The sequence below is a fragment of the Lygodium microphyllum genome, chromosome 25, assembly GCF_053477565.2.
Source record: "Lygodium microphyllum isolate KBCC chromosome 25, Lygodium_microphyllum_v1.1.10, whole genome shotgun sequence".
NCBI lineage: Eukaryota > Viridiplantae > Streptophyta > Polypodiopsida > Schizaeales > Lygodiaceae > Lygodium > Lygodium microphyllum.
This window is the reverse complement of record NC_141159.1, coordinates 64,977,366-65,003,969: the sequence shown is the minus strand read 5'-3', so window position 1 is coordinate 65,003,969 and position 26,604 is coordinate 64,977,366. Positions and strand designations below refer to the sequence as shown.

At 41.9% G+C, this 26,604-nt stretch overlaps 1 protein-coding gene across 3 annotated transcripts in view; it reads right to left on the bottom strand.

Moving 5' to 3' along the window:
- Window positions 1-6,646: 6,646 nt before the first annotated feature.
- LOC148014313 (5'-3' exonuclease family protein) overlaps window positions 6,647-26,604 on the bottom strand; it is a 120,447-nt gene continuing 100,489 nt past the window's right edge. The window contains exons 13-14 of one of the 3 annotated variants that reach the window (XM_087666215.1): window positions 7,397-7,488; window positions 6,647-7,283 (exon numbers count right to left, since the gene is read on the bottom strand). In XM_087666215.1, the coding sequence (XP_087522341.1) occupies window positions 7,253-7,283; window positions 7,397-7,488 (123 nt within the window). In that variant the 3' untranslated portion in view covers window positions 6,647-7,252. Of the gene's footprint in view, window positions 7,284-7,396; window positions 7,489-26,604 lie in introns of those variants that run through there. The other 2 variants (XM_087666214.1, XR_015688581.1) reach the window with 2 other exon arrangements.

The window sequence follows — 26,604 nt, the reverse complement described above, 5'->3', positions numbered from 1 at the left end:
TTGTCAATGTGAGAAAGGATAGCACCAAGAGAAAAATTTGATGTATCAATATGTAAGAAAAAGGACTTGGATGCATCTATATGTTTGGAGTGGGCCTTGGTTTGCTAGGGCTCATAGATCTACGTAGGTGAGAAGAGATTTGCTCGGGTTTGGGGGCATAGGTATCCCAATGTGGATGCTCTAAACTTAGTTTACCTTCAAGTCATATGGCCTAAAAGCTCACCTACCTAGTCCTATGGCTGGAAAGCTCGGTTGAGAAAGCTTGCCAAAAAAAGATACTTAAGAAACTATGAGTTCAATTCACCCAAGTTGAGGCCACAATACAATTAGAGTAGAAGCGGATACAAGAGGTGGTGTAGTACAAGTAGATTTTCTATTAATTGAATGATGGGATTGGTCCAACTTATTTTTATGTAGAAAAACTTCATGCCAAGCTCTTGTTGTCTCAATGTAAACAACTTGATGACACTGGATGTTGTGGAGTTAGAAGATTTTAAGCCTCAACCTCCCAGATAAAGACCTTGACATGATTCCTCAATCTAAGCATCAACAAGGCCCAATTGAACTTACTTCAATGGTGCTTAATTTGGATACCAAAACAACTCTTTTTCTGATCAAGAATACACCTACATGATTAGCTCTTTCCCCTACTCAATGCCTTTTGAATATTCATATTGGTGTCTTAACTCATATCTTGCCAATTAAAGACTTGTGCATTCATATGGAAGATAAGATGGGAGGAAAGAATCCTACAAAGGAGATTAAGTTCCACTTTATCACATGAGTGGCACAGTGAAATTGGAATAAGCTTTGATGAAGATTTGATAAAAGGTTGTGAACCCAAAGTCTAGGCATTGCATACCTCAAATTGATCTTGGTGGTTTCCATTCAAGAATAGTCTTCACCTTCTTCTTGTCCATCGAGATTCCATTGTGAGAGACAATATATCCAAGGAATTCTACCTTTCATTGATGAAATGATCACTTTTCTAATTTAGTACATTATCTCTTTTCAATGTAACTCATAAACAACTGTCCACACATGATGCTTGTGCTCTTATGTAATTCTTGGAAAATATTAGAATGTCATCTAAATATAGAACCATAGTCACCCAAGCATCATGGAACGTGCCATTAATTAGATATTGTTGGACTATTTGTGAGGCCAAACTACATGATAACATACTCAAAGTGGCCATACCTTGTGTGAAAATATGTCTTCCACTAATCACCTTCCATTATTATAATAAGATTATCAACACCATGAAGATTGATGATTATAAGCACCACGAAGATCAATCTATGTAACTACTCTTCCAAGTTGACTCAAAAGTTTTGAGATTAAGGTAAGTGGATTATGATTCTTCATGATCATCTAGTTGAGTCCTCTTTAGTCCACAAGCATACAAAGAGAACCATCCTTCTTTTCAACAAATAATATCAAGAGCTCCTGCAAGTGACATTGGGTGTTGTATAAGACCCGTAGCTAGATTCTCATCAGTATGTTTTTGTAACTCAATTAGTTCATTTTGAGATATCTTAGAGATTGGGCCAAAGGGTAGTTCAGCTCCCTCTTACAACTCAACAACACAATCATAAGGTTGGTACTCAGGTAGCATGTACACATTTATCTTGACAATCACAATATTGGAGTGGAAGAGCTTACAGATCTTTGTTAGTAGGGAACGACTTGGTTGTTGTGCAATGATATATTAGAAAAACAAGATTTTTCTTAGCTTCTCTCATGAATATCATTGCTCCACCAATGTAAATTGGTCTTGCATTCTCTTTTTATAAAACAATTTCTTCCTTGTTGGGTTAAATTTTTGAGTTTTTCAATTGATATCAAGATTATGTAGCTTAATCTAAGGTAGAGAAATGATGATTGGCTTTCTTAGGCAACATATGTTAGTGAATAATATACTTGTTACAAAGTCTCTTAATGTTACTTTTATAGGATGAGTTTCATACTCGATATCTTTTGAAGCAAGAGGGCAATTATCTATGGCTTTTGCAAGAACTACACTAGATTCCTCCATGATTGTTATACTATGCCACCTTGTAAAATTCTCATCCATTCAATATGCAAAGGCTCCAGAGTTCAAAAGTTCTTTAATATCTAGTTGTTGATGTGGTGCATAAACTCTTACTTATAACATAAAAGTTGAAAAAACCTCAACAAAGAAGGAGGGGCCCTATAAGTGCTTTTGATTTCCATCAAGTTGCATAGCCTCTATTGTGCCTAACCTTCAAGATTGCTTCTCTTGAGTTAAAAATGGCTTAAATTGAGTTGAATAAGCCTGCATCAGCTTGTTTCCTTTGGGAGTGTTATCATGATATCTAGACAATGAAGCCCCATGGCATCTTTCTTAGTGTCTCTCAAGTAGCCAATTGTCACATTCTAATTCTTAAGAAATGAAATCACTTAATCTGTGAACCTTTGGTATTGTTAGTAGTATAGGAGGTCCTTCACATCATTATTCAATACCCAATGAAATTGGCTAATAAATGAATCCTCATGTTGAGTCAATTCGCAAGTGAACCACAAATCTTATTTTGTTCTCACCAACTCTAGTTCTATTAGTATCTATAAAGGTGGTTAAGAGTTCTTGAACAAAAGATTTGAAATCATAAAATAGAGGAGATTTCTTCTCAAGTAGGGATGCAAACCAAGAGAGCGTTGTTTGTGAGGGGAGTATAGGACTTAGCAACTCTCAAATAGAGAAGATTCCTTCTCAAATAGCAGTGCAAACCAAGAGAGGGTTGTACTTGAGAGGTGCCAATATGTCCCATTCAAAAAGCATCATTAGGATAATACTTCGACTATATGTGAATAAACAATTGTAGGTGTTGAAAAAAGCCTCTTAACTTTGATATGGCCCCAATGAACTTTTCAAGTAGACTAACCTTCAGCTCCTTTATGTAGGTAGGAGGTTAGCAATAAGATGTTGAAGGGCATTCTTGATGTAGACTTGCCTCTTTGAGCTATTTGAGTTGATGTTAAATATCTTAGATAACTAACACCAAAGCGTAGGAGCTTCTTTGCTTGTAATCACACATTAGTCTCAGGAAGTTTGTAAATCCATTCTTGAATATTTTGTAAGGTGGCAATGATACTTTTTATCATTATATCCATCATAACTAGGCAAGATCAAATTATGAAGTCTTGCCAAACTTTTATGAGGGCAACAAAACCTTGGCAAGGACATAGGTTGTCACCTCACAACTTACAATAAAATAACAATACAATTCTTGATACAAGATTCAATACAATGATATTTACCAATAAGACTAAGCTCACGATGCACGATAAGGAAAGATCTTTGTCTAAGACTGGACTAAATACAAGACACGATAAGACAAGACAAGATCTTGATACAAGATTGGATTCAATACAAGACAAGACAAGAATTGGAGATACATGGCTTGAGCTAGAACTGGGGAGAGGACTTACCTTGTTGGAGCCTTACAACTGATGTTGGCAAGACTAAAGTGCTTGTAGCCCAAGAGTCATATGTATACTAGAGTTGAAGAGTAAGGGGAAGCTTCTAGATATGGGATAACATAAGTGACACTCAAAATAAGCATGGTGACATCATCCATCAATTGTACATGTGGTGTTGACATAAGTGGTGACACAAGAAATGTTATTGTAAATGCTAATGCAATCACTCTTCTATATTCTTTAAAGGCGTCTTCTAGAACTGACTTGAATCTTCTAGAAGTTTAATATCTCGATGTCCATGATGATTTTCTTTTCTATGTAAAACCCCACTCTCCTCCTTGCTCATGTTTACTTGTCATTTTTCTAGTGTGGTCCTCCTAAGCAATTGAGAAATTGGAGGTATGCACATATCTATGCACTGCTATGCTACTTGTAGCTTTAACCTTCCCTTCCTTTAACTAGTTCTTTCATTTGCTATCTCTTCCATCATTTTTCTAGTTCTATGGCCATACGTTGCCCCTCATACCTTCATGAGGCTACAAAGCTCATGGCTTTTCTTCCATGATGATCTCATCATGCAAGCACAATATTCTACTAATAAAATTAGTTCTAATGTGCTTTATTATTGCTCACCACATCTTTTATTCCTGCTATGATTTCCCTACACGACGCTACCTACTATGGTAGCAAATTGTAGACGTGACTATGCAATTTTAGTGCCGAGGACTATAGGTGGATACTTATCAATGCCAACATGAGAGTCAAGTTAATAATGTTTAAGATTGTTGTTTTTCATCTATTTACTTTCTTTAATAACTATTATTCTCTCAAATTTATTGGTTAATTTAGTGCTCAAATAATATAATCTCCACTTCCTTGTAAACTTGTTCTAACTCTTATTGTTGCATGAATACAAGTTAAAAGCATGTTGCATACTCTTACAATATTCTAAAGTCTAATATCAACTTAAAATGATGTTACCGATATATAATAAAAAATAACTTGCCTTTAATCTAGTACTGTGGAGAATGGACTTACACATTTTTGGTGTCTCTCTATTGCCATTCCTTAAAATCTTGACATTTGCTTGCATTTTTCTCTCCCCTCTTATCTAAGATGTATTGGCCTACACTCTCCTTGTACCCTTCTTCAACCCTATAGGTTTAAAAACACCATTTGTACTAACTGACATTGAGTAGTGACACACACTATTAAGAATTGGACCTTCACACTCAAAAAACCCTTTTGACTAGCTTCTTCCTTTATACCAATAGTATCCACTTGACCTTCAAGTACATGAAGGAAGCATTCTCTTGAAAACCATTGACAATTCTAATTTCAATGCACTCTCTCACTTTGACATGGATACAAGTAAGGTAATTCTCTTTTTGGCAAGTAAAAGGGATAGCAACTAGGAGGTGCTATTGGCAGTTGCAATGTGGGTTCAATTATTAGTCCTCACTAATGATTTTTCCTATTCAACTTGTAGGTAATTAGCAATGCCTTTCCTCCAAAAGTATGGTTATTTGTTTTTAGTTTGATATACTCTTTTCTTATATAAAATATCCTCATAACTTTGTCTTGAATTAATGCAATTTACAACTCATAGTCCTTTTACCAACATCGGTACAATTTTTACTTTTCTTTTTAAAACAAATGGTATGCACACACACGCGCACGCACACATGCACGTACACACATACATGTTCATGTGTGTGCATGTGAGCGTGTGGTGTGGAATTAGGAACTAGCCTTCAATTAGTCTTGCCTATCAAATCATTGCTAGGGCACAAATGAATCACCTAAGGTAGAGGGTGTATGTGTTTGTGTGTATGTGCGTTCGTGTGCGTGTGTGTGTGTGTGCAGGCCCGCACGTGTGGTGTGGAATTAGGAACTAGCCTTCAAGTAGTCTTGACTATCGAATCATTACTAGGGCACAAATGAATGACCTAAGGAAGAGGCTGCATGTGTCGTGTTTCACACCCTTGAAAACTCCACCTTTCTCCACATACCAAAATCCCTAACTCTTTCCTCCACTCCAAAAACTCTACCCTATCTCCTAACTTGAGAGAGAGAGAGAGAGAGAGAGAGTGTGTGTGTGTGTGTGTGTGTGCGTGTGTGAGTGAGTGAGTGAGTGTGAGTGAGTGAGTGTGTGTGTGTGTTCCTCACATCCAAGTCTCTTTTTCACACTCAAACACACCAAGTCCATGCTTTTACACCCAGTTTTTCTCTAGACATATAACTTAAAATAACCCATATGCACCTGTCATAACCCAGCGAAGAAATCAAACAATGTGAAATCACAATATCTATACACCTATACATACACATGCATATAAGCAAGGCTATATAAATTTGTAGGGACCAAGAGGTGAAAGAAAAACAACACAATACGCAACACTTCTATGGAGACTATTTTCACAATGTCATACAACTTTCCCTCTCCCTCATGCCTTGCCCCTAGATAAATAATGCATTTGAAAGCCTATGTCTAAACACTAGGCTTCATTTTCCATGGATGTGATGGAATCAAAAACATTTGGTCGAAAATGGAATTGGATTAATAGATATGTTTTCCCAATTCTAGAATACAAAACAAGATGTGTATTTTTGTTTAAGGATGTAGAACTTACCATATGCTTCAAAAAGACATTGCTTTTGAATGCTTTGTGATTAAAAGAGACATTATACATTGTAGCCATTTCTAGCCTCTTTTACATGCAAATAAAAAATCAAAATCCATAAGATTTCAATTTTTCTTTCTTTGTATCATTTGACTTTAAGCCACCTCTTGAGTTGCCAAGTTGTGTCCTTTGTACCGCTAATTGTCAACCCCTTTTTTTTTTGGGTAACATGTGATGATGGATCCACTTCCTTTAATAGCACGTTAAACATCTTAGACGTTTGAAGGTCTTAGAAACATAGATGTCTAGGGATTTTCATTACTCTGTCATTTCAACCTATGACTGTGAGTTTTGGTATCCATATGTACAATTCATACCTCACATTATTTGGTGTTGATATAGTAATGAAATTATTTGATAATGTGCATGTAAAAGTATGTGCACATCAAATGGAGGGGCCTATTGAGTGTACAAACTCTATGACGACCATAATACACAAGTTTTGACATGTTGCTTATTTGTAGGGGTTCAAGAATTATTTTACGAAAGAAAATATGATAGAAGGGAACAAAGAAGAGCACCTATGATAATGAGTTTTGCTATCATTATTTGCGTTTATTTAGTAGTGGAATTATTGATAATGTGCAAGTGAAAGCATTTGCACATCATATACAGGGCATATTGAGTGCACATGTCTATGATCAACATCATAAAAGATAGTTTATACACTCTTCTTTAGGTACATGCCAATTTATAAGACTTCAATGTGAGCTAAGTAGTCATTGGTCTCTCAATTACATGGTGAATTAGAAGGTGCAGGGTAGGAATGTGGACGTGGACATGCTCTCTCTCTCTCTCTCTCTCTCTCTCTCTCTCTGTGTGTGTGTGTGTCTGTGTCTCAAAGGTGGCGAAGGACATGGTATGGGACCAGATATAAGTGGGGAGGGCAGAGGCATGATGTCGACAAAGGTAAGAGGACATCATGTCGGTCCGGCAAAAAGGAAGATCTGGTTATCGGACCCTTCCAACTATATTTACATCATCATGGTTCACATCTGCCCAACAAAATCACCCATACAGTCAGGATACACACAAAGATTCTCATGAGTATTTGGACCACACTTTTTCTGTACGTCTTTGAAGATCAGAGGCAAAAGTCCCTTCCACAAAGGATCCCATGGCTTTCAGCAAGTTGACATACCGATCTCCTCCATCCTAACTCCAACGAGAGCCAAAGCACAGTCAAAACGCAAAATTCATCTTACTCAGATCATTTATGAAGAGTAGGTCCTCGATATGCAGCTCATTTGAAAATGTACAGTGCTGACCTTGGGCTTCCTGTAGCAGAAATCAGTAAAGCTGAAGGGCACCATGTAATATGGTAAGTCGGTCCTGAGAGTTGCCTGGCACCCAAGAAACCCTGTATTATTAGAATGTTTGGATTTGGCATTATTAAGAGAACATCCTTGTTTCTGAAACATCAGAGCTAGAAGGATCAAAATCACAGGTGTGTCAGTACTCCATTGACTTGCTAAAGTTCAAGTATTAGAGTAGCTATTAGAAACAAGCTTGAATTATAAAGACAATGGGATGGCCATTATTGGGCTGGAGATGTACACACATTTTGTACATCACGGAGTTTTGGAGAGAGTAGATGGTATCATGCCAAAGGATGACCGACTAGTATAGTGTGGCAATTGGATGCATGGCTCTGGCTAGTAGCTCACATGAGTTTGGCAGTTGGGTGCAAGGCTCGGTTATGTCGGTTATGGTAAGGACTCAATGGCAGGTATGAGATGTGGTGAGTTGGAAGAGAGTTGGAGGCATTGTCCATGGGATTCTCCCAGAGCGCAAGAGGTGTGGAGGAGAGCCCTCAAGAAGACTTTTCATGGCACAGGCTACAGCAGAGACTAGTAGCACCTTGGGAGGTAGCAGCTTGGGCCACAAACAAAGGCCCAAAATGCAGATATGAGGAGTTTAGGAGAGCTACTGTGGGCCAACATTTGAGCAAGATCCCCACTTCAGACAACTTGCAAGCACATTGGACTTGGGGACATTGTCATAGACGGGACTTGTTTTTTAGTATCATTGCTTGGTACATTTGAACTGCTATGTGTAGCCATACTAGATTCCAAGGATGTTTCAACCTAAAAGACTTTTTATAGAACTTGGATAGAGATCATTTATATGTTACACTTATCATGTTCATCTTTTCTTCTAGTGTGTATACTCCCTTATCGCTGGGCACTTTTTACCTTCCAGCTGGAGAAGGGTTTTTTCCCTATGTGAACACCCACTTTGGGTGTGGTACTTAGTACCTTAGGGATTGTACTTTCATTCCATCATTCTCACATCAGTGGATGTGACATTTCAGCAATCTCTTTGTGTGCACGCCCATGTGCACATGCAGTTGAGCATTGACCCAATCATGGTATGAGAGCTTCCTCTCCACTCATAGCTGCTGCCTCAACTGACACCATTGAGCTTCAAGCTCGGCTCCATACTTCTTTACTTGCTGCTGATTGACATCCACCAATCCATTAATCAGCAGTTACTTGCCTCTGCTGCTCCACTCACGACACGTGTTCCAGGTTTGCCAGTCTGCACACATGCTCTAGTCTTGTCACCAGTCAGGCTGCACACGTGCTGCAACAGCACCATCTATGTGGCCTATCCTGCAATACCTGCATGGCTGCACTACCTGTGTGGCAAATCTTACCTAGCAAACAGACGCTGTTCCAGTCATGTTGCCTGTTCTAGCTTCAGAGTCTGTTCTAGCATGTCATTTCTCCCTGCCTATGTGACATAGAGCCTGTCCCGTTGAACATGCAGCCTGTCATGTCGCGTGTCGCGACCAAGCCTGAAGCAGCACTCAACACAACACTGCCTGCCAAGTCTGCCTACCACATGACATGTGTCTTCTGGATCACAATGCTACCTGACTCGGGACACAATGCCACCTGATTTCAGGACTCAGTCGACTAACTGCTGCCACGCCAAACTGCAAAAGGTCAGCTCCACAGTCCCCCTCCTAAGCACACTTTTCAAAATATTTCCACACAGACATCAAGTTTAACCCAATTTTCTCCAGTAATTAGAGCCTTCTTATCAAGACCCCTAAATTTCACTGAAATATTTAGAGATTTCTAGTTGTGTGAAATTTCTTTAGATTTGGTGTTTTTCACTTTTGAGCCCGTCAAAAATTTTCACCACAAAAATTTGGGGCTGTTGTGAAATTCACCCAAATTCATCAATATTGGCCCAATTTGTCATTTTACACAACAATCAGAGACATTGGAACCGGTTTCAGTTTGGTCCTTGCTTTTCTTCTGTGTTGCACCTACAATTGTATTATGGACAGCAGGTGGTTAAAAATACCTGTGATATACGTCAAGCAATGGCAGCTTCAAATGACCTGATAAACATGTTTGGAGATTTGCATAAATTGGATGGGATCAATTACCCAATGTGGGCATATATGATGAAGCATGTACTAGTTGCAAAGTAGTTGTGGGTTTGTCTCAAGCTTTGTCTCAAGCTCAAAGGTTACACCAGCAGGCCCAGTGGTTCAAAGAGCTACAAATGCATACAGTTCATCTACTATCGTTAGTGCATCATCAGCATCAGCTCCTCACTCCTCCCATGGCTCATCACCTAAGATGGGACAGAAGTGATGTTCAAGCATATGCCTTGGTTGTATTGTCCTGCAACAAACAAATTATTCTGCATATATGGTTGTACACTATAGCCAAACAAGCACGGGAGAAGTTTGCTTTTCTTAAGTAGGTGCGGAATGATGCATTACTTATTATGGAAGCAATTGGAGATTGAGCAACACATCCAATCCACTGAAGTTGACCAAAATCACTATTCACAAGTTATGTTTTTGGACCAGCACACCTAGATCCATTTTAGTCAAGATGCAGCACATTTTGCTCAACTTCAGCAAGGTGCACTGGATTTTTGTCGACTTCAGCAACCTAGTGAGGGCATACAACAGCAAAATCAACAACAAACACAAGCTGAATAGCAGCCTGATTTTCAGCCCATTAATCAAGGTATTGCTGAGACGATGTAGTGGCATATGAGAGGGTTGCTATTAGGAAAGCTAAAGCAGTCCCTAGATAGCTATTGGATAGATTGTGGAGTAGCAAATATACAGTTCCACTTCCCAGTAGAATTGGAGCAACCACTAGCCATGCAAAAGCTAACTTGATCGCATAGAAACTTGTAGCCATTGCAAGCAACAATGAACTTGTTTCAATTAAAGATGCTCTAGAGGATGAGCATTGGATGGCAGCTATGCAATCTAAATTGGATTCTATTGACAATAATGAGGCATGGAAGTCATGTGGCTTGCCTCTTGGCAAGCGTGCTATATGCACAAAGTGGGTTTACAAGATTACACACAAATGATGAGGCATGGAAGTCATGTGGCTTGCCTCTTGGCAAGCGTGCTATATGCACAAAGTGGGTTTACAAGATTACACACAAATTTGATGGTAGCATTGATCACCATAAGGCAAGGCTTGTTGCCAAAGGGTATGCACAACAACATGGAATTGACGATGATGAGACCTTTGCCCCCACTTTACCTATGATGACCATTTGCCATGTTATTGCACCGGTTGCTCACTCTAACAAGCATGTGCATCAATCGGATGTAAAAACTGCTTTTTTGAATGGTGATCCACATGAGGAGGTCTATGTCACACAAAGGCTTGCCTCTTGGCAAGTGTGCTATATGCACAAAGTGGGTTTACAAGATTACACACAAATTTGATGGTAGCATTGATCACCATAAGGCAAGGCTTGTTGCCAAAGGGTATGCACAACAACATGGGATTGACGATGATGAGACCTTTGGCCCCACTTCACCTATGATGACCATTTGCCATGTTATTGCACCGGTTGCTCACTCTAACAAGCATGTGCATCAATCGGATGTAAAAACTGCTTTTTTGAATGATCTACATGAGGAGGTCTATGTCACACAACCTCTTGGCTTTGTTAAAAAGGCTCAAAGGGCCAGGTGTGTCAGTTGAATAAGGCCTTGCTTGGTTTGAAAGAAGCACCTAACGCATGGAACAAAAAGATACATGCTCATTTGATTAGTCTTAGATTTTGTAACTCACTCACTAAGAGCACGCTCTTATGTCCACAAGAATCAAGATGATCTCTTGATTCTCATTCTTTATGTGGATGATATGCTATTGACCAAGCTCCACGAGACACACATTGCAGCTTGAAGACTGAATTACAATGGTAATTTGATGTTACAAATTATGGCCATCTGCACTACTATCTTGGCATTATAGCTCAAAATGCAAGACTACAAGCCTACCTTTACTCCAATCGAGGTAGGCCACAAGTCTACACTTGAGGATGTAGGAGATCCCTTTGATATCTCTCTCTATCAGCATACTTCATGTTTAGGCTCCAAGGTAACCACAAAACGTTTCAGCCTTAAAACATTGTGTTTCACCTTTAGGCAAGTCCCAAGCGAAACGCCAAGTGAAACGGTTGAACAATATATGTAATATAGTTTTCTTTATAAATAATGTAATATAGTTTTCTTTATAAATAATGAGTTGCAAATTACACATACCATGCAAACCCTTTCATGTCAATAAATGATGTCTATCATATATGCAATGTCTAAAGACACTCAAAAAAACACAAAAAAAACAATTGTTTTTCATTTAACAAATCTTGTTTCTGTTAGTCATTTCACTCTGGGTGTTTTGTGGTTACCATGTGCATAGCCATGGCACTAACCATTGGCAACCAGTCAAAGATCTCTTTCGATATCTCAATCATTGGGCCTCTTCTACCCTCCCGGCGATTCTCTTTGCTTGCATGCATATAGAAACAATGATTAGGCTCATTGTTATGATGCCCAAGTGTCCACTAGTCGTACTTGTTTTATGTTTGGTGATTCGTGCATCTCTTGGCTAAGCAAGAAACAATCTATAGTGGCCACATTCAGGCATGAAGCTCAATACATGGCAACATTTACAACTACATTAGAATGTGTATGGCTCATACGCCTATTGGTAGATCTGAGTGTGAGATAGAAATCTCCCACTTTTATCTACACTAACAATCAGAGTGTCATTCAGAAAGCTAGTGTTTCTTGCCTGCATTAAGAACATTGAGGTGCATTATCATTATGCTTGAGAGAGGCTCCATTATGCTAGAGATTGACTTGGTTTATGCCCCTGCATTGAACAATTTAGCAAATGTATTTACTAAGTGCTTTTGAGAGAACCATTTGAAGTCGTTCGCAACTTTAGGCTTACTACCATTTGGGGATTGATCCACCATTCCCTATATACATTCACTCCAAGGGGGGTTGTTACTCTTATCATGTTCCTCCACTGTTTTGGCGTGAATGCTCCCTTATCCACAAGCACTTTTTACCTTCTAGCTAGAGAAGGATTTTTGCCCCTTGTGAACACCCACTTTGGGTGTGATACTATAGTACCTTACTTTCATTCCCTATTCTCACATTAGTGGATGTGACATTCCAACAATCTTTGCTTCTCTTTTGTTGCTCGTTGTTCACTGAGTGATTGTGTGTGTGTGCGTGTGTGTACACGCACACTAGAACAAGGCAATGACAATACCAAGCAAGAAAGCCCCTAACAAAGGGACAAGTCTTTAGTTTTTAGCTCTCTTGGCTAATCGATCATTTGTAATATAATGGCAACTCTTATGAGTCATAAAAGTTCTTTAGGATCTCAAATTTTTCTTTTTCTTTTTGTTTTACTTTTGCCTATATGGCGATGACCTGAAGTGGAATGTAAATGGAAGTGTCTATGTCCCATGGGTCAAGTTCGGCCTCCCATGGACATTAATATCACACAAGCATGCGCGCACGCACGCACGCGCACACACACACACTCACACGCAGGCATGTGAAAGGGAGGTTCACTCATGGACAGAAGTGGCAAAGACAACACAGAAGCAGATAGAAGAAGCCAACCCATGGATTGAGGCAATAAAAAAGAATAAGGGAACATCAGTGAACAAGACTGGAGTAATGAATGCTACCTTGGAAGAAGAGGCTAGGAGACGGACTAGGGTTGTACGGGCAGTAGGATGGGAGGAGAAGAGCAGCCCACAAGAAGATGCTAAGACACTTATTGACAAAATTGAGGCTTTAGACGTACCTATCGTTAGTGCTTGGAGAGTGGGAAAAGAGGACTCTTAAGTCCAAGGCTCTAATTCTTCACTTTTGAGACATAGAGAAAAAAAAGGCCTTCCTCTCCAAGGGTGAGAAGATTTATTTGGATGAGGACCTTACCCCAGCACAGATAGTGCATCGCAGAGAACACATACCCAAGGTATTGGAGGCTCGCAAAGAGGGAAAATGGGCTGTTTATAGGGATGGACGAGTCGTCATCACTGACAAAAGGACTTCATGACGGTACGAGGCCTATGAGACACTTCGGATGTCAATATGGAATTGTAATGGAGTCTTGTGCTTGGATGCTGGTTACTTTGAAGATAGCTTCCGAAACATAGATATAGCAATGTACACAAAAACACACCAATGTAAAGGTAGCCGACTACCAGACGTGCGGGGATACAAGTGGGAAAGTGCATTTCGTCGAGCAGCTAGAAAACCAGGAAGCACTAGGGGTTCTGGAGGTGTGGCCATACTATACTGGGAAGACCTCAAAGGGATAGTGCAAGTAATGAAAAGAGATGACAATGCACGATATTTATGGATTAGGATACATGCAGGAAGACCACGGGATATATTCATCGCAATATGCTACTTTCCTCCTGCAAATTCTACCTATACCACATGAGATGGATCTCCCTTTGATGTACTCTATGAGGATATCATGAGATATGCTAGCATTGGGGACATATTCTCACACTTAGAACCATTATTGAGGAGGGTCGAGCCCGAGCCAAGAGGATCTATTGTTGCTTTGTAGACTTTCGCAAAGCTTTTGATACAGTGCTTCGTACACGCATCATGCAGAGATTGCATGACATTGGAGTATCAGAGGGTATACGATGGGGTGTCTATGCATTATATGAGGCAATGACAGGTCATGTACGAGCACCTGGGGGGCTATCAGAGAGGATTGACAGTACTATAGGAGTGAAACAAGGATGTCCACTTTCACCCACATTGTTTGGTCTATACATAGATGAAGTGTCTGATTACATAGACCGAGGAGGAGGAGCTGGAGCCAACCTAGCAGGGGTGCTGATACCGATATTGCTGTGTGCAGATGATATTGTTCTCATATCACATTCACATGAGGGTTTGCAGTGCCATCTAGATGCTTTGCACATCTTTTGTAGAGATAAAGACCTCATAGTGAACCTTGGGAAGACCAAAACCATGGTTTTCAATACTTCAACAGCATGGGTGACTAGATCTATGTACCAATTCACATTTGAGAGAGACATACTGGAGCATGTGAGGGAATGTGTCTATTTGGGAGTCACTTTCTTTGGCCCACGTTTTTCGTTGAGAGGGGCATCAGAGGCACGTCTGGCACGTGGATACGCAGCACTAGGGGCACTTGAGAGTCAATGTGCTCACATACAATTCTAGGAGCCCCGCACCAAACTTTGGTTGTTTGACACCCTAGCCACACCTACATTACTATATGGAGCAAAGGTATGGGGTTGCAGCTTGTACCATAGGCACCTTAGCCCACTCACTGATCAGATTGGAGTAGAGAGGGATTATTATGATGGCTGGGATAGGATGGAAAGGCCATTGATCATGATGATAGCACGCATGATTAGGAGTAAGCCTTTACCCCACACCCCATTGTCAGAGTAGAGCTAGGGGCAACACCCATAGTCATGGAGGCACTCTTCAAGGCAGTGACCTTTTGACACAGACTATGGGAACTTCCACGCCATAGATACTCTAGTTTGGCACTAACCTCATCTAGACAACTAGCAATAGGAGGCGAGAAGAACTCTTGGTTTTCACAGATGGCTATTTGGATGGGCCTACATGGTTTGGATATTGACCGTCTTCCACCTTTGGATTATAGCCTTGACTGCCCTACACTTTCTCTCAGCCGATCAGAGTTGAACCAGGTGATCAGAGCTGATATCTTGAGGATTGAGACGGCAAGGACATGGAACCACCCACCATTCCCTCTAGGATCGAGGATGGAGTTCTACAAGAGTCATTTCTTGTGCCTCTCTGATGATGGTTTCACTATTCGGCCAGCATATATGGACACCCATCTCTCCCATAGCGTACGGGTTGCTATCGGACAGATTCGCACCTCCTCACATAGGCTCCAGATGGAGACAAGCAGATGGACAAATACCCTAGCAGAGGACAGGACTTGCCAGCTTTATGGTCGAGAGCCTGAGATGGAGGAGCACTACATATGCAGATGCACAATATACTATGACATACGAGGATGGTACCACTACCTCTTCCGGGATGGATTTGGATCCCTTCATCGCATCATGGAGTACAAGACCAGAAATGCCTAGGTCTCTTCCTCCTAGAGCTCGAGAGGCCCCGAATTGCACTACTGCGAAATAGGAGGCCAGCTCACCCAGAGGGACACACACAAAGAGTAATGACAGACTTCTTCTACAGAGCCGACCCTACTGACACTACCAGCCTTGCAAAGACAGAGCCACCCCGCTAGACACCTTACAGGCCACACCGTGGTGTCACATTGGATAGAGCCATTTCCCTTCGTCGAGCACAACGTTCCCCTCTACCAAGACCACGTCCGAGGAGGCCACACCATAGTCGAATTAGAGCCATTATCATGAGACACCACAGACTCACCACCAGGCATATCAGTGAAGCAACTAGGGACCGCATCATAGTTGAGATCATGTGCAGATCTTGAGACCAGCTACAGCCCATAGTCTCCACCACACTTTTGTACATGGCTAAATCAGATCTGGTTCTCCTTTCCTTTCCTTTTCTTTTCTATCAATGGAACAACACTACACATGGTTCAACCCTGGTATAGCCCCATCATATAGTTATTTTCAGTATTGTTTCATAGGCCACCCACTTACTTGTAATGTTATCTTTACATTACTGATGAGATGACATTAGACATGGATGTAATCTGGATTTTGTCTCATAGGCCACATTGGCCTTATGTAGACGTTAATATCTCTCTCTCTTCTTTTTTTTTCGTAAAAGATAATTGTATTAATTACGAAAAAAAATACAAGTTTACTTGATTACAAGATACATGATGACACTAAGCCATCATGTGTAAAGGCTCCAGTACTAAACTACAAAAGAGTTACAAAATATGCCAGGGAAGTAAGTTCTCCCGAGGGAGTACACCCGAGTGCCGAATGAGATCTATCTGCCAATGCAAGAGACCTTTAACCCTCACAATATGTGCCGGGACTTTAGAGGCTGAATCCAAAAGAAAGGCATTCCGAGTGGTCCAAGTGTGCCAGCATCCCCAGTATATCTCTGTTTTTTTCATAAAATCCCCAGTATCCAATACATCCCACTGGTTCTCATGCAAGACGGTCCACATGGCATGTTGCTTATGGCGAGAGCAAATGCCTCGCACATTCCACGTGGCTATCTTCATATATCTTCAAAGAAGGAAGTCAGGAACGAGGCGCCTGCTACCTCGATTTCACCTTTTCTTCGAGAGCATCCAGGACGCCCTCATCCAGAAAATCAGCCAATACTGCAAACGAATTCTGGCGGCCTGCTTTAGAGGTAGAAGGGAAATCCACTGCCTTGGGAGTGGGGCGGGGATAACGCCGATCCCAGGGTGTAATCACATTACCTTTGGCATCAAACGCCAGCTTAGCAGGAGGGCCTTTGGGGCCGCCGGTAAAGACTTGCCTTGGAGACTGATTACGGGGGGCAGACGGGGCCGTAGTACGTGCAGCCTGCTGTGAAGTGACCATTTCTTTTCTACGCGTATACGTGCGCACGAAATCCGGGGAAGCAGTAGGCCCAGGATCCGCCAGGCCTGCATCCAACTGTTTACCTTTTTTGGGACGTGCCTCAATCCAGTCAGTGTGCCGGGAGTCGGAACCCAGGACCTGTTGTTTGCCTTTATCCATGACATGAGGTGACTGAAGGTCTTGCTGGGGCGGGGCATCAAGCACCATGTCATCCTTGGGCAGCACAACCTGCGCATCCTCCGAAGACGGTTGCCTTTCAGGGCATTCAGCCATGAAATGCCTCAATTTACCACATGAAAAACAATGTCCCGCAAAGTTGCCCCATTTCAAGCGGAAATGCAAAGGATGCATGCCTGAACAATTGAGGCGAAGCCAGGCGGGCCTTTTCCTGGCCGTGTCCCATAACATGCATAAACGGTTGCGGTTCATTGCCCTGAGGCTTGGGGGAACCAGCACTGTTCCCACAACCGCCATCGCATCCTTCAACATTGGCCAATAGACCGCCGGACAATTTTCGACTTCCACCCACACCGGGCATTCTCTCTGAAGCAGACGCTGGAAGTCGGCCATGGGGCGCCATGGTACAGCATGGACCAAGCGGCGATCAAAGAATAGTGACAACTTGGACAGGAGCTCAGCTCTATGCGTTTCCGATTTCAACAGCACCTCATAAAAGCCGCGAGGTCCAAGGAAGATCTCCTCAACACACTCCCCTTGCAATACATGGTGCATCCACTGGCGAATATGCGACAGCACTGGGATCCTGCCAGTGAAGAAAAGTATAACTGCACGCTCATAAAATACCGAGAAGGATCGCAAGACTGATTTGGGGTCCACCGTGGCTTCCAACACATCATCCGTTCCTGCTTCAGAAAAAGATTCATTATTATGCTGTACATAATCGCCAAGCAGAGTATTGGCAAAGTCTAGCAAATGTTCCCAATCAATGTCCTGCGAATCCACAAGATCAAAGGCCACTTGCGCATAGGAATGGTCCTGAGGACCCATTGGCTCATTAGAAGTATGCTTGGAGCGTTTGCCGGCAGGCGGCAGTTCAGAACCCGGCAGTTCAGAACCCGGAGACAGCTCCTCCGTGCATGGCACCATATCCTCCGGCTCCTCTGCATCGGAATCAGGACCAAGGGCTGCCACCGTCCGGTCGAGAAAATCCATATCCAGGCCAGCCATACTGCTGTCTTAGCGGAGCCCGCAGATCTGACGGGCGACAGGAGGGCAAAGCACGCAACTGGCAGGCCTCTGAGATGCAGGCAACGGGCCTGCAGGAGAAGGCGACGGGACTGCAGATGACGGCGAGCAGAACAGGCAACGGGGCTACAGGCTATGGCTCCAGGGCGCAGGCGACTCCTCTCTGTCGCGCTCTCTCTCGCTCACGGGCACGAGCAGAGGCAACCAGGCGAAGATGCGTACCTGCGGACGCAGACGAGCAGAGGTCGACGGCGACTGACGCGGCTCAGGCAGACGACGGGGGCTCAGGCGACGGGGGCGCAGACGACGGGGGCTCAGGCAGACGACGGGGCCTGACGGGGGCGCAGACGACGGGGGCTTAGGCGACGGGGGCCCAGGCGACGGAGGAGACGGTAGCGCGCGTGTTAGATGATGGCGGCGACGGACCTGGCAGGCACTGAGAGAACGTGCCGACAGCAGGGGTTTCGTCCCGTTCCCGCCATGGCCGCTCTCTCTCTCTCTCTCTCTCTCTCTCTCTCTCTCTCTCTCTCTCTCTCTGGCCCCGTAGATTTGTAGGAGGGCAAGTGGCAATTAGTGTATGGCGTGTTGAGCTAAATTACCATTAGCTTTCATTAAACCCCCCCAAAACTCAAGTTAATTAATGAATTTTAACCATTCTTTAAACTAGGAGTAATTCGAGGGCTTCAATATCCCACATGTAAACCCTCATTTGGGAGGCCACAAACTTTCTATAAATAGACAGCTTGCCCTCTCATTCATCCTAATCTTGTTTTTGCAAGTTTTATGTGATCTATCTTTATTTTCCACACCCCGTTTGCCGACGACGTTTCAATTGAAGTTGCTCTACATTGCCTTCACCCATCTAGCACCTATTTCCAACCTCCCCTTTGTGATTCTCTCCCCCTAGAGTTGTTGCACGTTTCCAGCCTTCTCTTCATGATTCTCTCCCCCAGGAGCTATCACCAGCTATCGCCTACCCTCCAAGTGGTGGTGTTTCAATCTCAAGGCTTGCATTATCTGCGTTTGTTCCTCGCACTCATCCCCATTAGTTGGTGACCACACTTGTAAGTTGTATATATCATCTGGCTGCTGCATTTGACACCAAACTACCTCATTTACATCATTTCGATGTTTTTCTACTTGTGCCTTGCTCCTCAAGGCTGCATTTGCTGGTTCTTTCTCTCATTGCTACGTTTGCCTGAGATCTGGCATCTAGTGCTCCATTTGCTGCTGCCAAACATCTTTGGAGACTGCCTTGCTACCTTTTGGGATTCATCAAAGTTCGACACACTCTCCAACTCATTATCTTTGTCTCGGTCCTCCAAACAAAGACTTCAAGGTATAGGATTCATTCACTATATAATGTGTTTCTTGCATGATCATTGTATTATTCAGATTCATTCATTTTAGACTCTTCACTGTGTTAATTGCTTCTGAGTTACCTGAGCAAGCACCATGGTCTCAATTCTAGAGGATGAATTGAGTTCCTTGGACTCATGGATATTATTCTGCCCCTTCGGCCTCGAATTTATATGTCCGTACCACTTCAAAAGAGGTCAGCAACCAAATCAAGGGATTGAGTGGTCTCCCAGTAATGGAACCATGAAACCAGCCTTCCTTCTTGGAGAGGGTGGTAATTCCCTAATTAAATACTTAATTACAGCAATCAACAAATAAACATAAAGGGAAATGCACAATTTACCTTGATAATCTTGGACATTGGACACCCTATTGATCCCTACCAGAATCTACTTTGCTGTTCCAAAAGCCCCTTATTGTAATAACAATCAGCAAGCAATTCGGACCATTTGCCCCTTGACTTTTCACCTAAGACTTGCATAATTTGAAACACAAATTAGCCAAATGCTGCTCCAATTTACAAGGAATGGGTCGCATTTGAATTCCTCGACAATTACACAAATTTCAAGTGCTGAATTCAGTGTGCAATGCCTTCTCCTATTGGCATGAGTCCCGAGGTGGCTGTCAAACCCTAACTTCGTAGAAATTTAAGATTTACAACAAAAATCCTCCTGCTATTCACCAAATATGGCTGAGATCTACTCCAAATGGTTGAGAAAGGCTGAGATCTTTTGAGAAATTACTAGGGAATGTGAGAGAAAGCCAAGATGAGAGAGAAATCTAGTTTCCCTGAAATTTGCTAGCTGCCTGCTCCAGCCTGCATTTAATGATGTCACATATTTCTAAGCATCTCCAAAATGCTATCACCTAATCAACAATGTTGTTCCTAACCCATGGAAATGTCTCCCTGTTGTCCCTTGCTTACTGAGGCCCTTAGATGGCTATCATTTGCAGTAAATTGCTATACCCTAATCAGAAAATGGACCAACAGCTCCCTCTCTCTCTCTCGTCCAAGCTGTAAACTCACTCAATAGTTGAGATCCAACCCCCAAAAACGTTTTCTTAGTTTGCATGGGCAATTTTCCCAATTGGCAACTTTTTTAACCCATTTTTCAGCATCATCAACCATTTAATTAATTTTTAGAATTGAGTAATCCTAAAAGTTAATTCAGCTCTTCTAACTCTACCCAAAATTAAATGTACCCATCCATAATGAAATTGGCAAGGCCATTTGCAACGTGGAGTGGTACCCAACCTTTATTGACCCTTAGATTGACATGAATTAATTAATTAATTAATTAATGCTAGTCCCTAGTGTCACCACCAACACTTATTAGCCAAATAACTGTCCTAGGGTCAAAATTAACACCAACTGACTCCCAAAGCCCAACTGGCATAGCTTATTCAAACTTTTGCCTTTAACACCCACTGCATCCTCGAGGTCCTTGGCCTATTATCATGAAGGCCTATTATCATGAAATAACTGCCCTGTATATCACATGTGCTAAACAACTTTGCACATTTGATTAATGACTTAATTAAATTTTCAAATGTTATTGGTAAGATTAAAGTATCTTAAAATTTCACGTCCCCGTGACAATATCCCGTAATAATATAATAATCTACCTCATTGAAAAGAGGTGGAAATAAATGAAAAGGCATGTTAATGGCCTAGCTGCTCTCTTGCATTTTGCTTACAAGAGCCCCTTTCTGTTCATGGACCAAGAGCTAGCCTCAAATACAAATGCTTATCTCTCAAAGGCTTTGCAAGGTCCATTTCTCTAGGAGCTGATAAAGTATGGAGACCAAAGGCGCTTTCCTAGCATTGTTTGCTAGAAAAGTACATCTTTGGTCAAGCCACTATTCTGGTGGGTGTCGTTTGGTATCAATTACCCAATGTGCAAAAGTTGGTGTTCAAAATGTTGGCTCACGTAATTAAAATGTAAATCTTATCATTATGTTTCTAGTAAAGATTTCTACTTTTCTTATTAATTTTCACTTTTAACAAGTTGAAGTGGTTTTGTTGACTTGAATAGGATTGTTCATCTTGTGTGTGCGAGAGAAATTAGTTAAGGTTATTTTCTTATATACACCAAGATCCAAAACAAACTTAGTACCAAGCAATTAGAACGCTTTATCTATTGTCATTCTAACAGCTTCAATCCCACGTTTTCTTTTCTTTTGTTATCTACTAAACCGTAATATCAGATCAGACCAGCAAGCTGTAATAGTCTTCTATCAGTTAATTACTTGTGTCATACCTAGCCGTGCATGGCAACAGGAGCAGCATTTGCAGCAGATTTTAGACCTGCCCTCATCATGGTATCTTCCCCACTGCGACAAATGACCATCCCAATGCAATCACGGTGGTGTACACACAATTCAAGCAGGCATACTGCTGCATTATTCTTGCAGCAGCAAGTGACATCCTTTCCTCCCTGTTTTAATGCAACTTTCAACTGATTTTCTACATCGTCATTGCTGTCCAGCCCTCACAGCCCCCAAAACCTATCCAAAAGTCAATAGGTGGATAAATTTTGTAGCTAAACCACTGTTTTTTATTGTTCTAGAATCAGACATCATTTTCTCAGCTGATGTCATCAGTTTGCAGCCAGTTATGATCAGTCTGAAGCATTCGCTGCCCTTGAGAGCCCATCCAACATCATAGTCGACTGTGTTTTCCATTAGGAAACAGTTCTTGGCATCTAGCGATAACACCTCTACCTGCATTTGCAGTTCTCATCCTCCAGGTGATTGCTTAGCAGTGCCTATCAAGAAACAATAGGGTTTGTGGGAAGAAACACAATGTTAGAGAAAGAAACTCATGCAGATTGAAGAAGAAGAAGATGAATGAAGAATGGCGAACACTGAATCATGCCAAATGAATCATGATAATACAATGGAGTGGAGCTTGGAGGTAGCTGCATTATCCAGCAGCACCTAGGAGGGATCTGTACTGTGAAGGGAGTGAAATGCAATCCTTCACATAGAGGTGTCAATGACAAGGAAACAAGCTGCTCTATGGAGGAAGGAAAATTGGAGTCCTCTAGGTAATGGAATACCGAAGTATGCACCAAGAGATGAAGCATGACATTGGAGGGAGCAAAACACAATCCTTGGAGATCTTGGAGTGGATGCAGATGATAATGAGAAATCCTCCTGATAACCTTAGCTGCTGTAAACGCAGATCAGCAGTAAATCTGTCGTCCAAAACAGGCCGAAGGGAAGTGGAGACAGTAGGTCAACACCCATCTAAGGCCCAAAAAGGTGCCCTAGGAGGAGTGGAAGAGACATTCTCTAACCTGTAATCCAAGTCTTCCACCTAGAAGGAAGAACACTAGATAGGGTGTGTTGATGGTGCCTAAAACTCGACCTCGGCACAAAAGCCACTAGCTTCATGTCTAGTAAGAATGTGAAGGTATAGCCATCAAGTCATGGTTAAAACATCCAAGGGACTAATGTAGGTAGAAGATGTACAATTACCTCTACTCGATCCTCAAGACACAAGAGTTCAGGGTTAAGTATTCATTCACTGTTTGCTGCATGAGCATTGTATTATTCAAATTCATTCATTTCAAACTTTTCACTGTGTTAATTGCCTCTAAGTTACTCTAATCCTAATTGTGTCCTGTTCAGTTTGTGCTTTGTAATACAATTGTACTTGTCTTTGTCTATTAGGCTATATCTTTACGTGGTATAATAGCTTGGATCTCTCCAAAGAAACCTAGACCTCTAATTTGAAAGCCCTTCAGAAGAAGCAGGAACAATAGGAGGGCAAGATGACTTCAAGCACAACATCACCGATTCATTCTCCCAAGCCAAACCTATCAAGAAACAAGAGGAAGTGGGCCACATAGCTTGCTCCTCCAACATCCGACATGGCCGGACTACCATGGAGTCCAAGGACCATATGAGATTTCTAGAGCCGTCTATAACCTCATTCTCATGTATCTAGCTCAAGACAAATTGAAGGTCAATCTGAGTTTTTCCCTTTAGATTCAGTGCACCAATCTAATGATTTGCAAGAAGGATGGAAGCTCCACAAAGGACTAGCCATCCTGATGTGGAAAGTAGCATGAGTACAAAAGCTTCATCTCTTTACCACTTTCATCTCCATCTCTACCACTTTCATCTATGCCATTTACATCTCCAAGTTCATTGACTCCTATGTCACGTACGCAACACTAAACTTCTCCATCTTTTGAGACTACTTCCTCTTTTCAATAAGATAAAGGTGATTCTCATGAAGAAGGGACTATGCAATCGTGATATTGGTTCATAAGTCCATGAGAAGAAAGACTTTTATTCATGAAATCTAAGAAAGATGATGAGTACAAAAGATTCATTCAAATACCTAAAAGTTCTCTCCCTTCTTTTCCTTCAATTTTTTCTTCTCAAGTTCTTTTGGAAGTAGGTGAACCATCTTCATTTTCATTTATTGCATTTGATGGACAGAAGGAACCAATATCATTTCCAATAACTGCATCAACCAGTCCATTTAATCTCCCACCCATCCCACCCTCTACTTTTGCTACACCTTCCTTTCTATCTCTAATAAGTGTACCTCATATGTCATCACACACCACATGAAGAGGGTCCTTTCATATTCATTCACTACATAGTGTGTTTGCTGCATGAGCATTGTATTATTCAAATTCATTCATTTCAAACTCTTCCCTATGTTAATTGCCTCTAAGTTACCCTAACCTTAATTGTGTTCTGTTCAGTTTGTGCTTTGTCATATGATTGTATTTGTGTTTCTCTATTAGGCTTCATCTTTACATGGTATCAAAGCTAAGATCTCTCCAAAGAAACCTAGGCCTTTGATCTAAAAGCCCTTCCCAAGAACAATAGGAGGGCAAGATGACTTCAAACACAATATCACCGCTTCATTCTCCCAAGCCAAACCTATCAAGAAACGAGTAGAAGTGGGCCACACAGCTTACTCCTCCAACATCCAACATGGCCGGAGAGACATGGGACTACCATGGGTCTAAATATCATACGAGATTTCTAGAGCCTAGTCTGATCTTATTCTCATGTATCGGGCTCAACAACAAATTGAAAGTCAACTTGAGTTTTTCCCTTTAGATTTGGTGCACCAATCTAGTGATTTTGCAGGAAGGATGGAGGCTCCACAAAGAACGACACACTCTCTAGCTCATTGCCTCTGCCTCAATCCTTGAGACACAAGAGTTCAGGATACAATATTCATTCACTGCATAGTGTGTTTGCTACATGAGTATTATTCAAATTCATTCATTTCAAACTCTTCATTGTGTTCATTGTCTCTGAGTTACCCTAACCTTAACTCTATTCTATTCAATTTATCCTTTGTCGTATGATTGTATTTATGTTTCTACATTCAGGTATTTCTTTACAGGCTTAGGGTTTCACATTCAGGTTTACATTTGGATTTGAATTGGGGTTAGATTTTTGGAGTGGGCGGTTAGGATTTAAGACTGAAATTTAGATTTAGAGAGACAATTAATATTTTGGAGCCGGGGGGATAGTACTTAAGAGTTTTCAGAATAGTGGGAAATAATTACCATTTTCAAGATGGGAAAAAAATATATGTGCACATATGTGTGCTGTCACCTCCATCTTCTCCTTCCTCTTCACCTTCGTCTTCTTCTTCTTCTTCTTCTTCTTCTTCTTCTTCTTCATCATCATCATCATCTCCTCCTCCTCCTCCTCCTCCCTTTTACAATCTGTCTATGCTAGTATGTCTTCTCTATGCAAATCACAACCTTGTTACTCACTCACTGCTCATTGTTCATTCTATTTCTTCCTCAATCTTATAATGATCATAATATGATGTTCATGAGACATGAAGGCTTGAAGTTTTCTATAATTTTTTAAGTAAATGGCATTGTGCATTGATATATTTATTAAAGTATCTATGGTTTAAATGCTAAAATTGAAAACTCCTCTACCCATTTCCAAAAGTGGCCAAACTCTAAAACTCCATTTTTGGCCCTTTCTATTTCCCCTATTTCCGAAACTTAGTGGAACTATGGGCTCTTGTTGAGAAAAATCTATTTGGATATCCTTACAAACATCTTTCTCAAGAGGAACTTCATTGATTTTGGCCTAATTTCTTTTTTAGGCACATAACAAGGCAATTGACAAACACACGGGATGGAAGAGCTAGCTTTTGTATGCAGAAAATCCTATCTTCTTTGCGATTCTAAAAAGACCAAAATATCTAGAAGAAATTTTATTGTGCTTACTAGTGACATTGTATGAAAATATTTGGGTATCTTCTTTAGATAGACCCATTGTCCAATATTTAAAGTTCTTGGAGTTATCTTTTAATTCGCATAAGTGAAGACTCGACCACCAATGATCCTTACATTATCCCTTTGCCAATTCAGGCTAGCCTTATATAGAGATATCTTTGGACTTACATAATGGATGACTCAATCACAAGTGGTCCCCACATTATCCTTTAAAATCAGAGCTAATCTTATGTATCCTTTGTCAAGCACAAAGTAAGTCCTCAAAAGAATTTTAAATAAAAAATTTCGGCTTTTATCACCTTCTTTAGTAAATACTCCTACTTCCGAAAAAACGTCGCTTCCTGTCATTGTGTCGCGAATGCTGCCCCCGCCCCCCGCTTGTAGCATCGCACCACGTCCCCGCTTGGGCCGCCGCTGACCGCCTATGCCGGACTTGTCCCTCCGCCTACTTCACCTAAGCCTGACCCGCCGCCCCACCTACACCGCCAGCTGCCCTCACCTACGCCCAACTTGCCCCCGCCCTACGCCCGCCGCCTACTGCCCTGCCTACGCCTGACCTACCCTCGACCTCCCCCCGACCTACGCCCGCCTGCTGCCCCACCTGCCCCCGCCCCAGCCTGCCCCGCTTGTTGCTCATGCGCCTGTCCCGCTTGCCCCAGCTCCCCTTTCTTTACCCCTGGCCGCCCACCCCGCATGTCCCCTTACCAATCCCCTGCCTCTTATCCCCCCCCCCCCCCCCCCCCCCTGCTAGGCAAGGCTCTGCCATCCACCCCTGCCCTCACCCCCTCCCCCCCATGCGCTGCCCCACCTCCTTTGCCTTG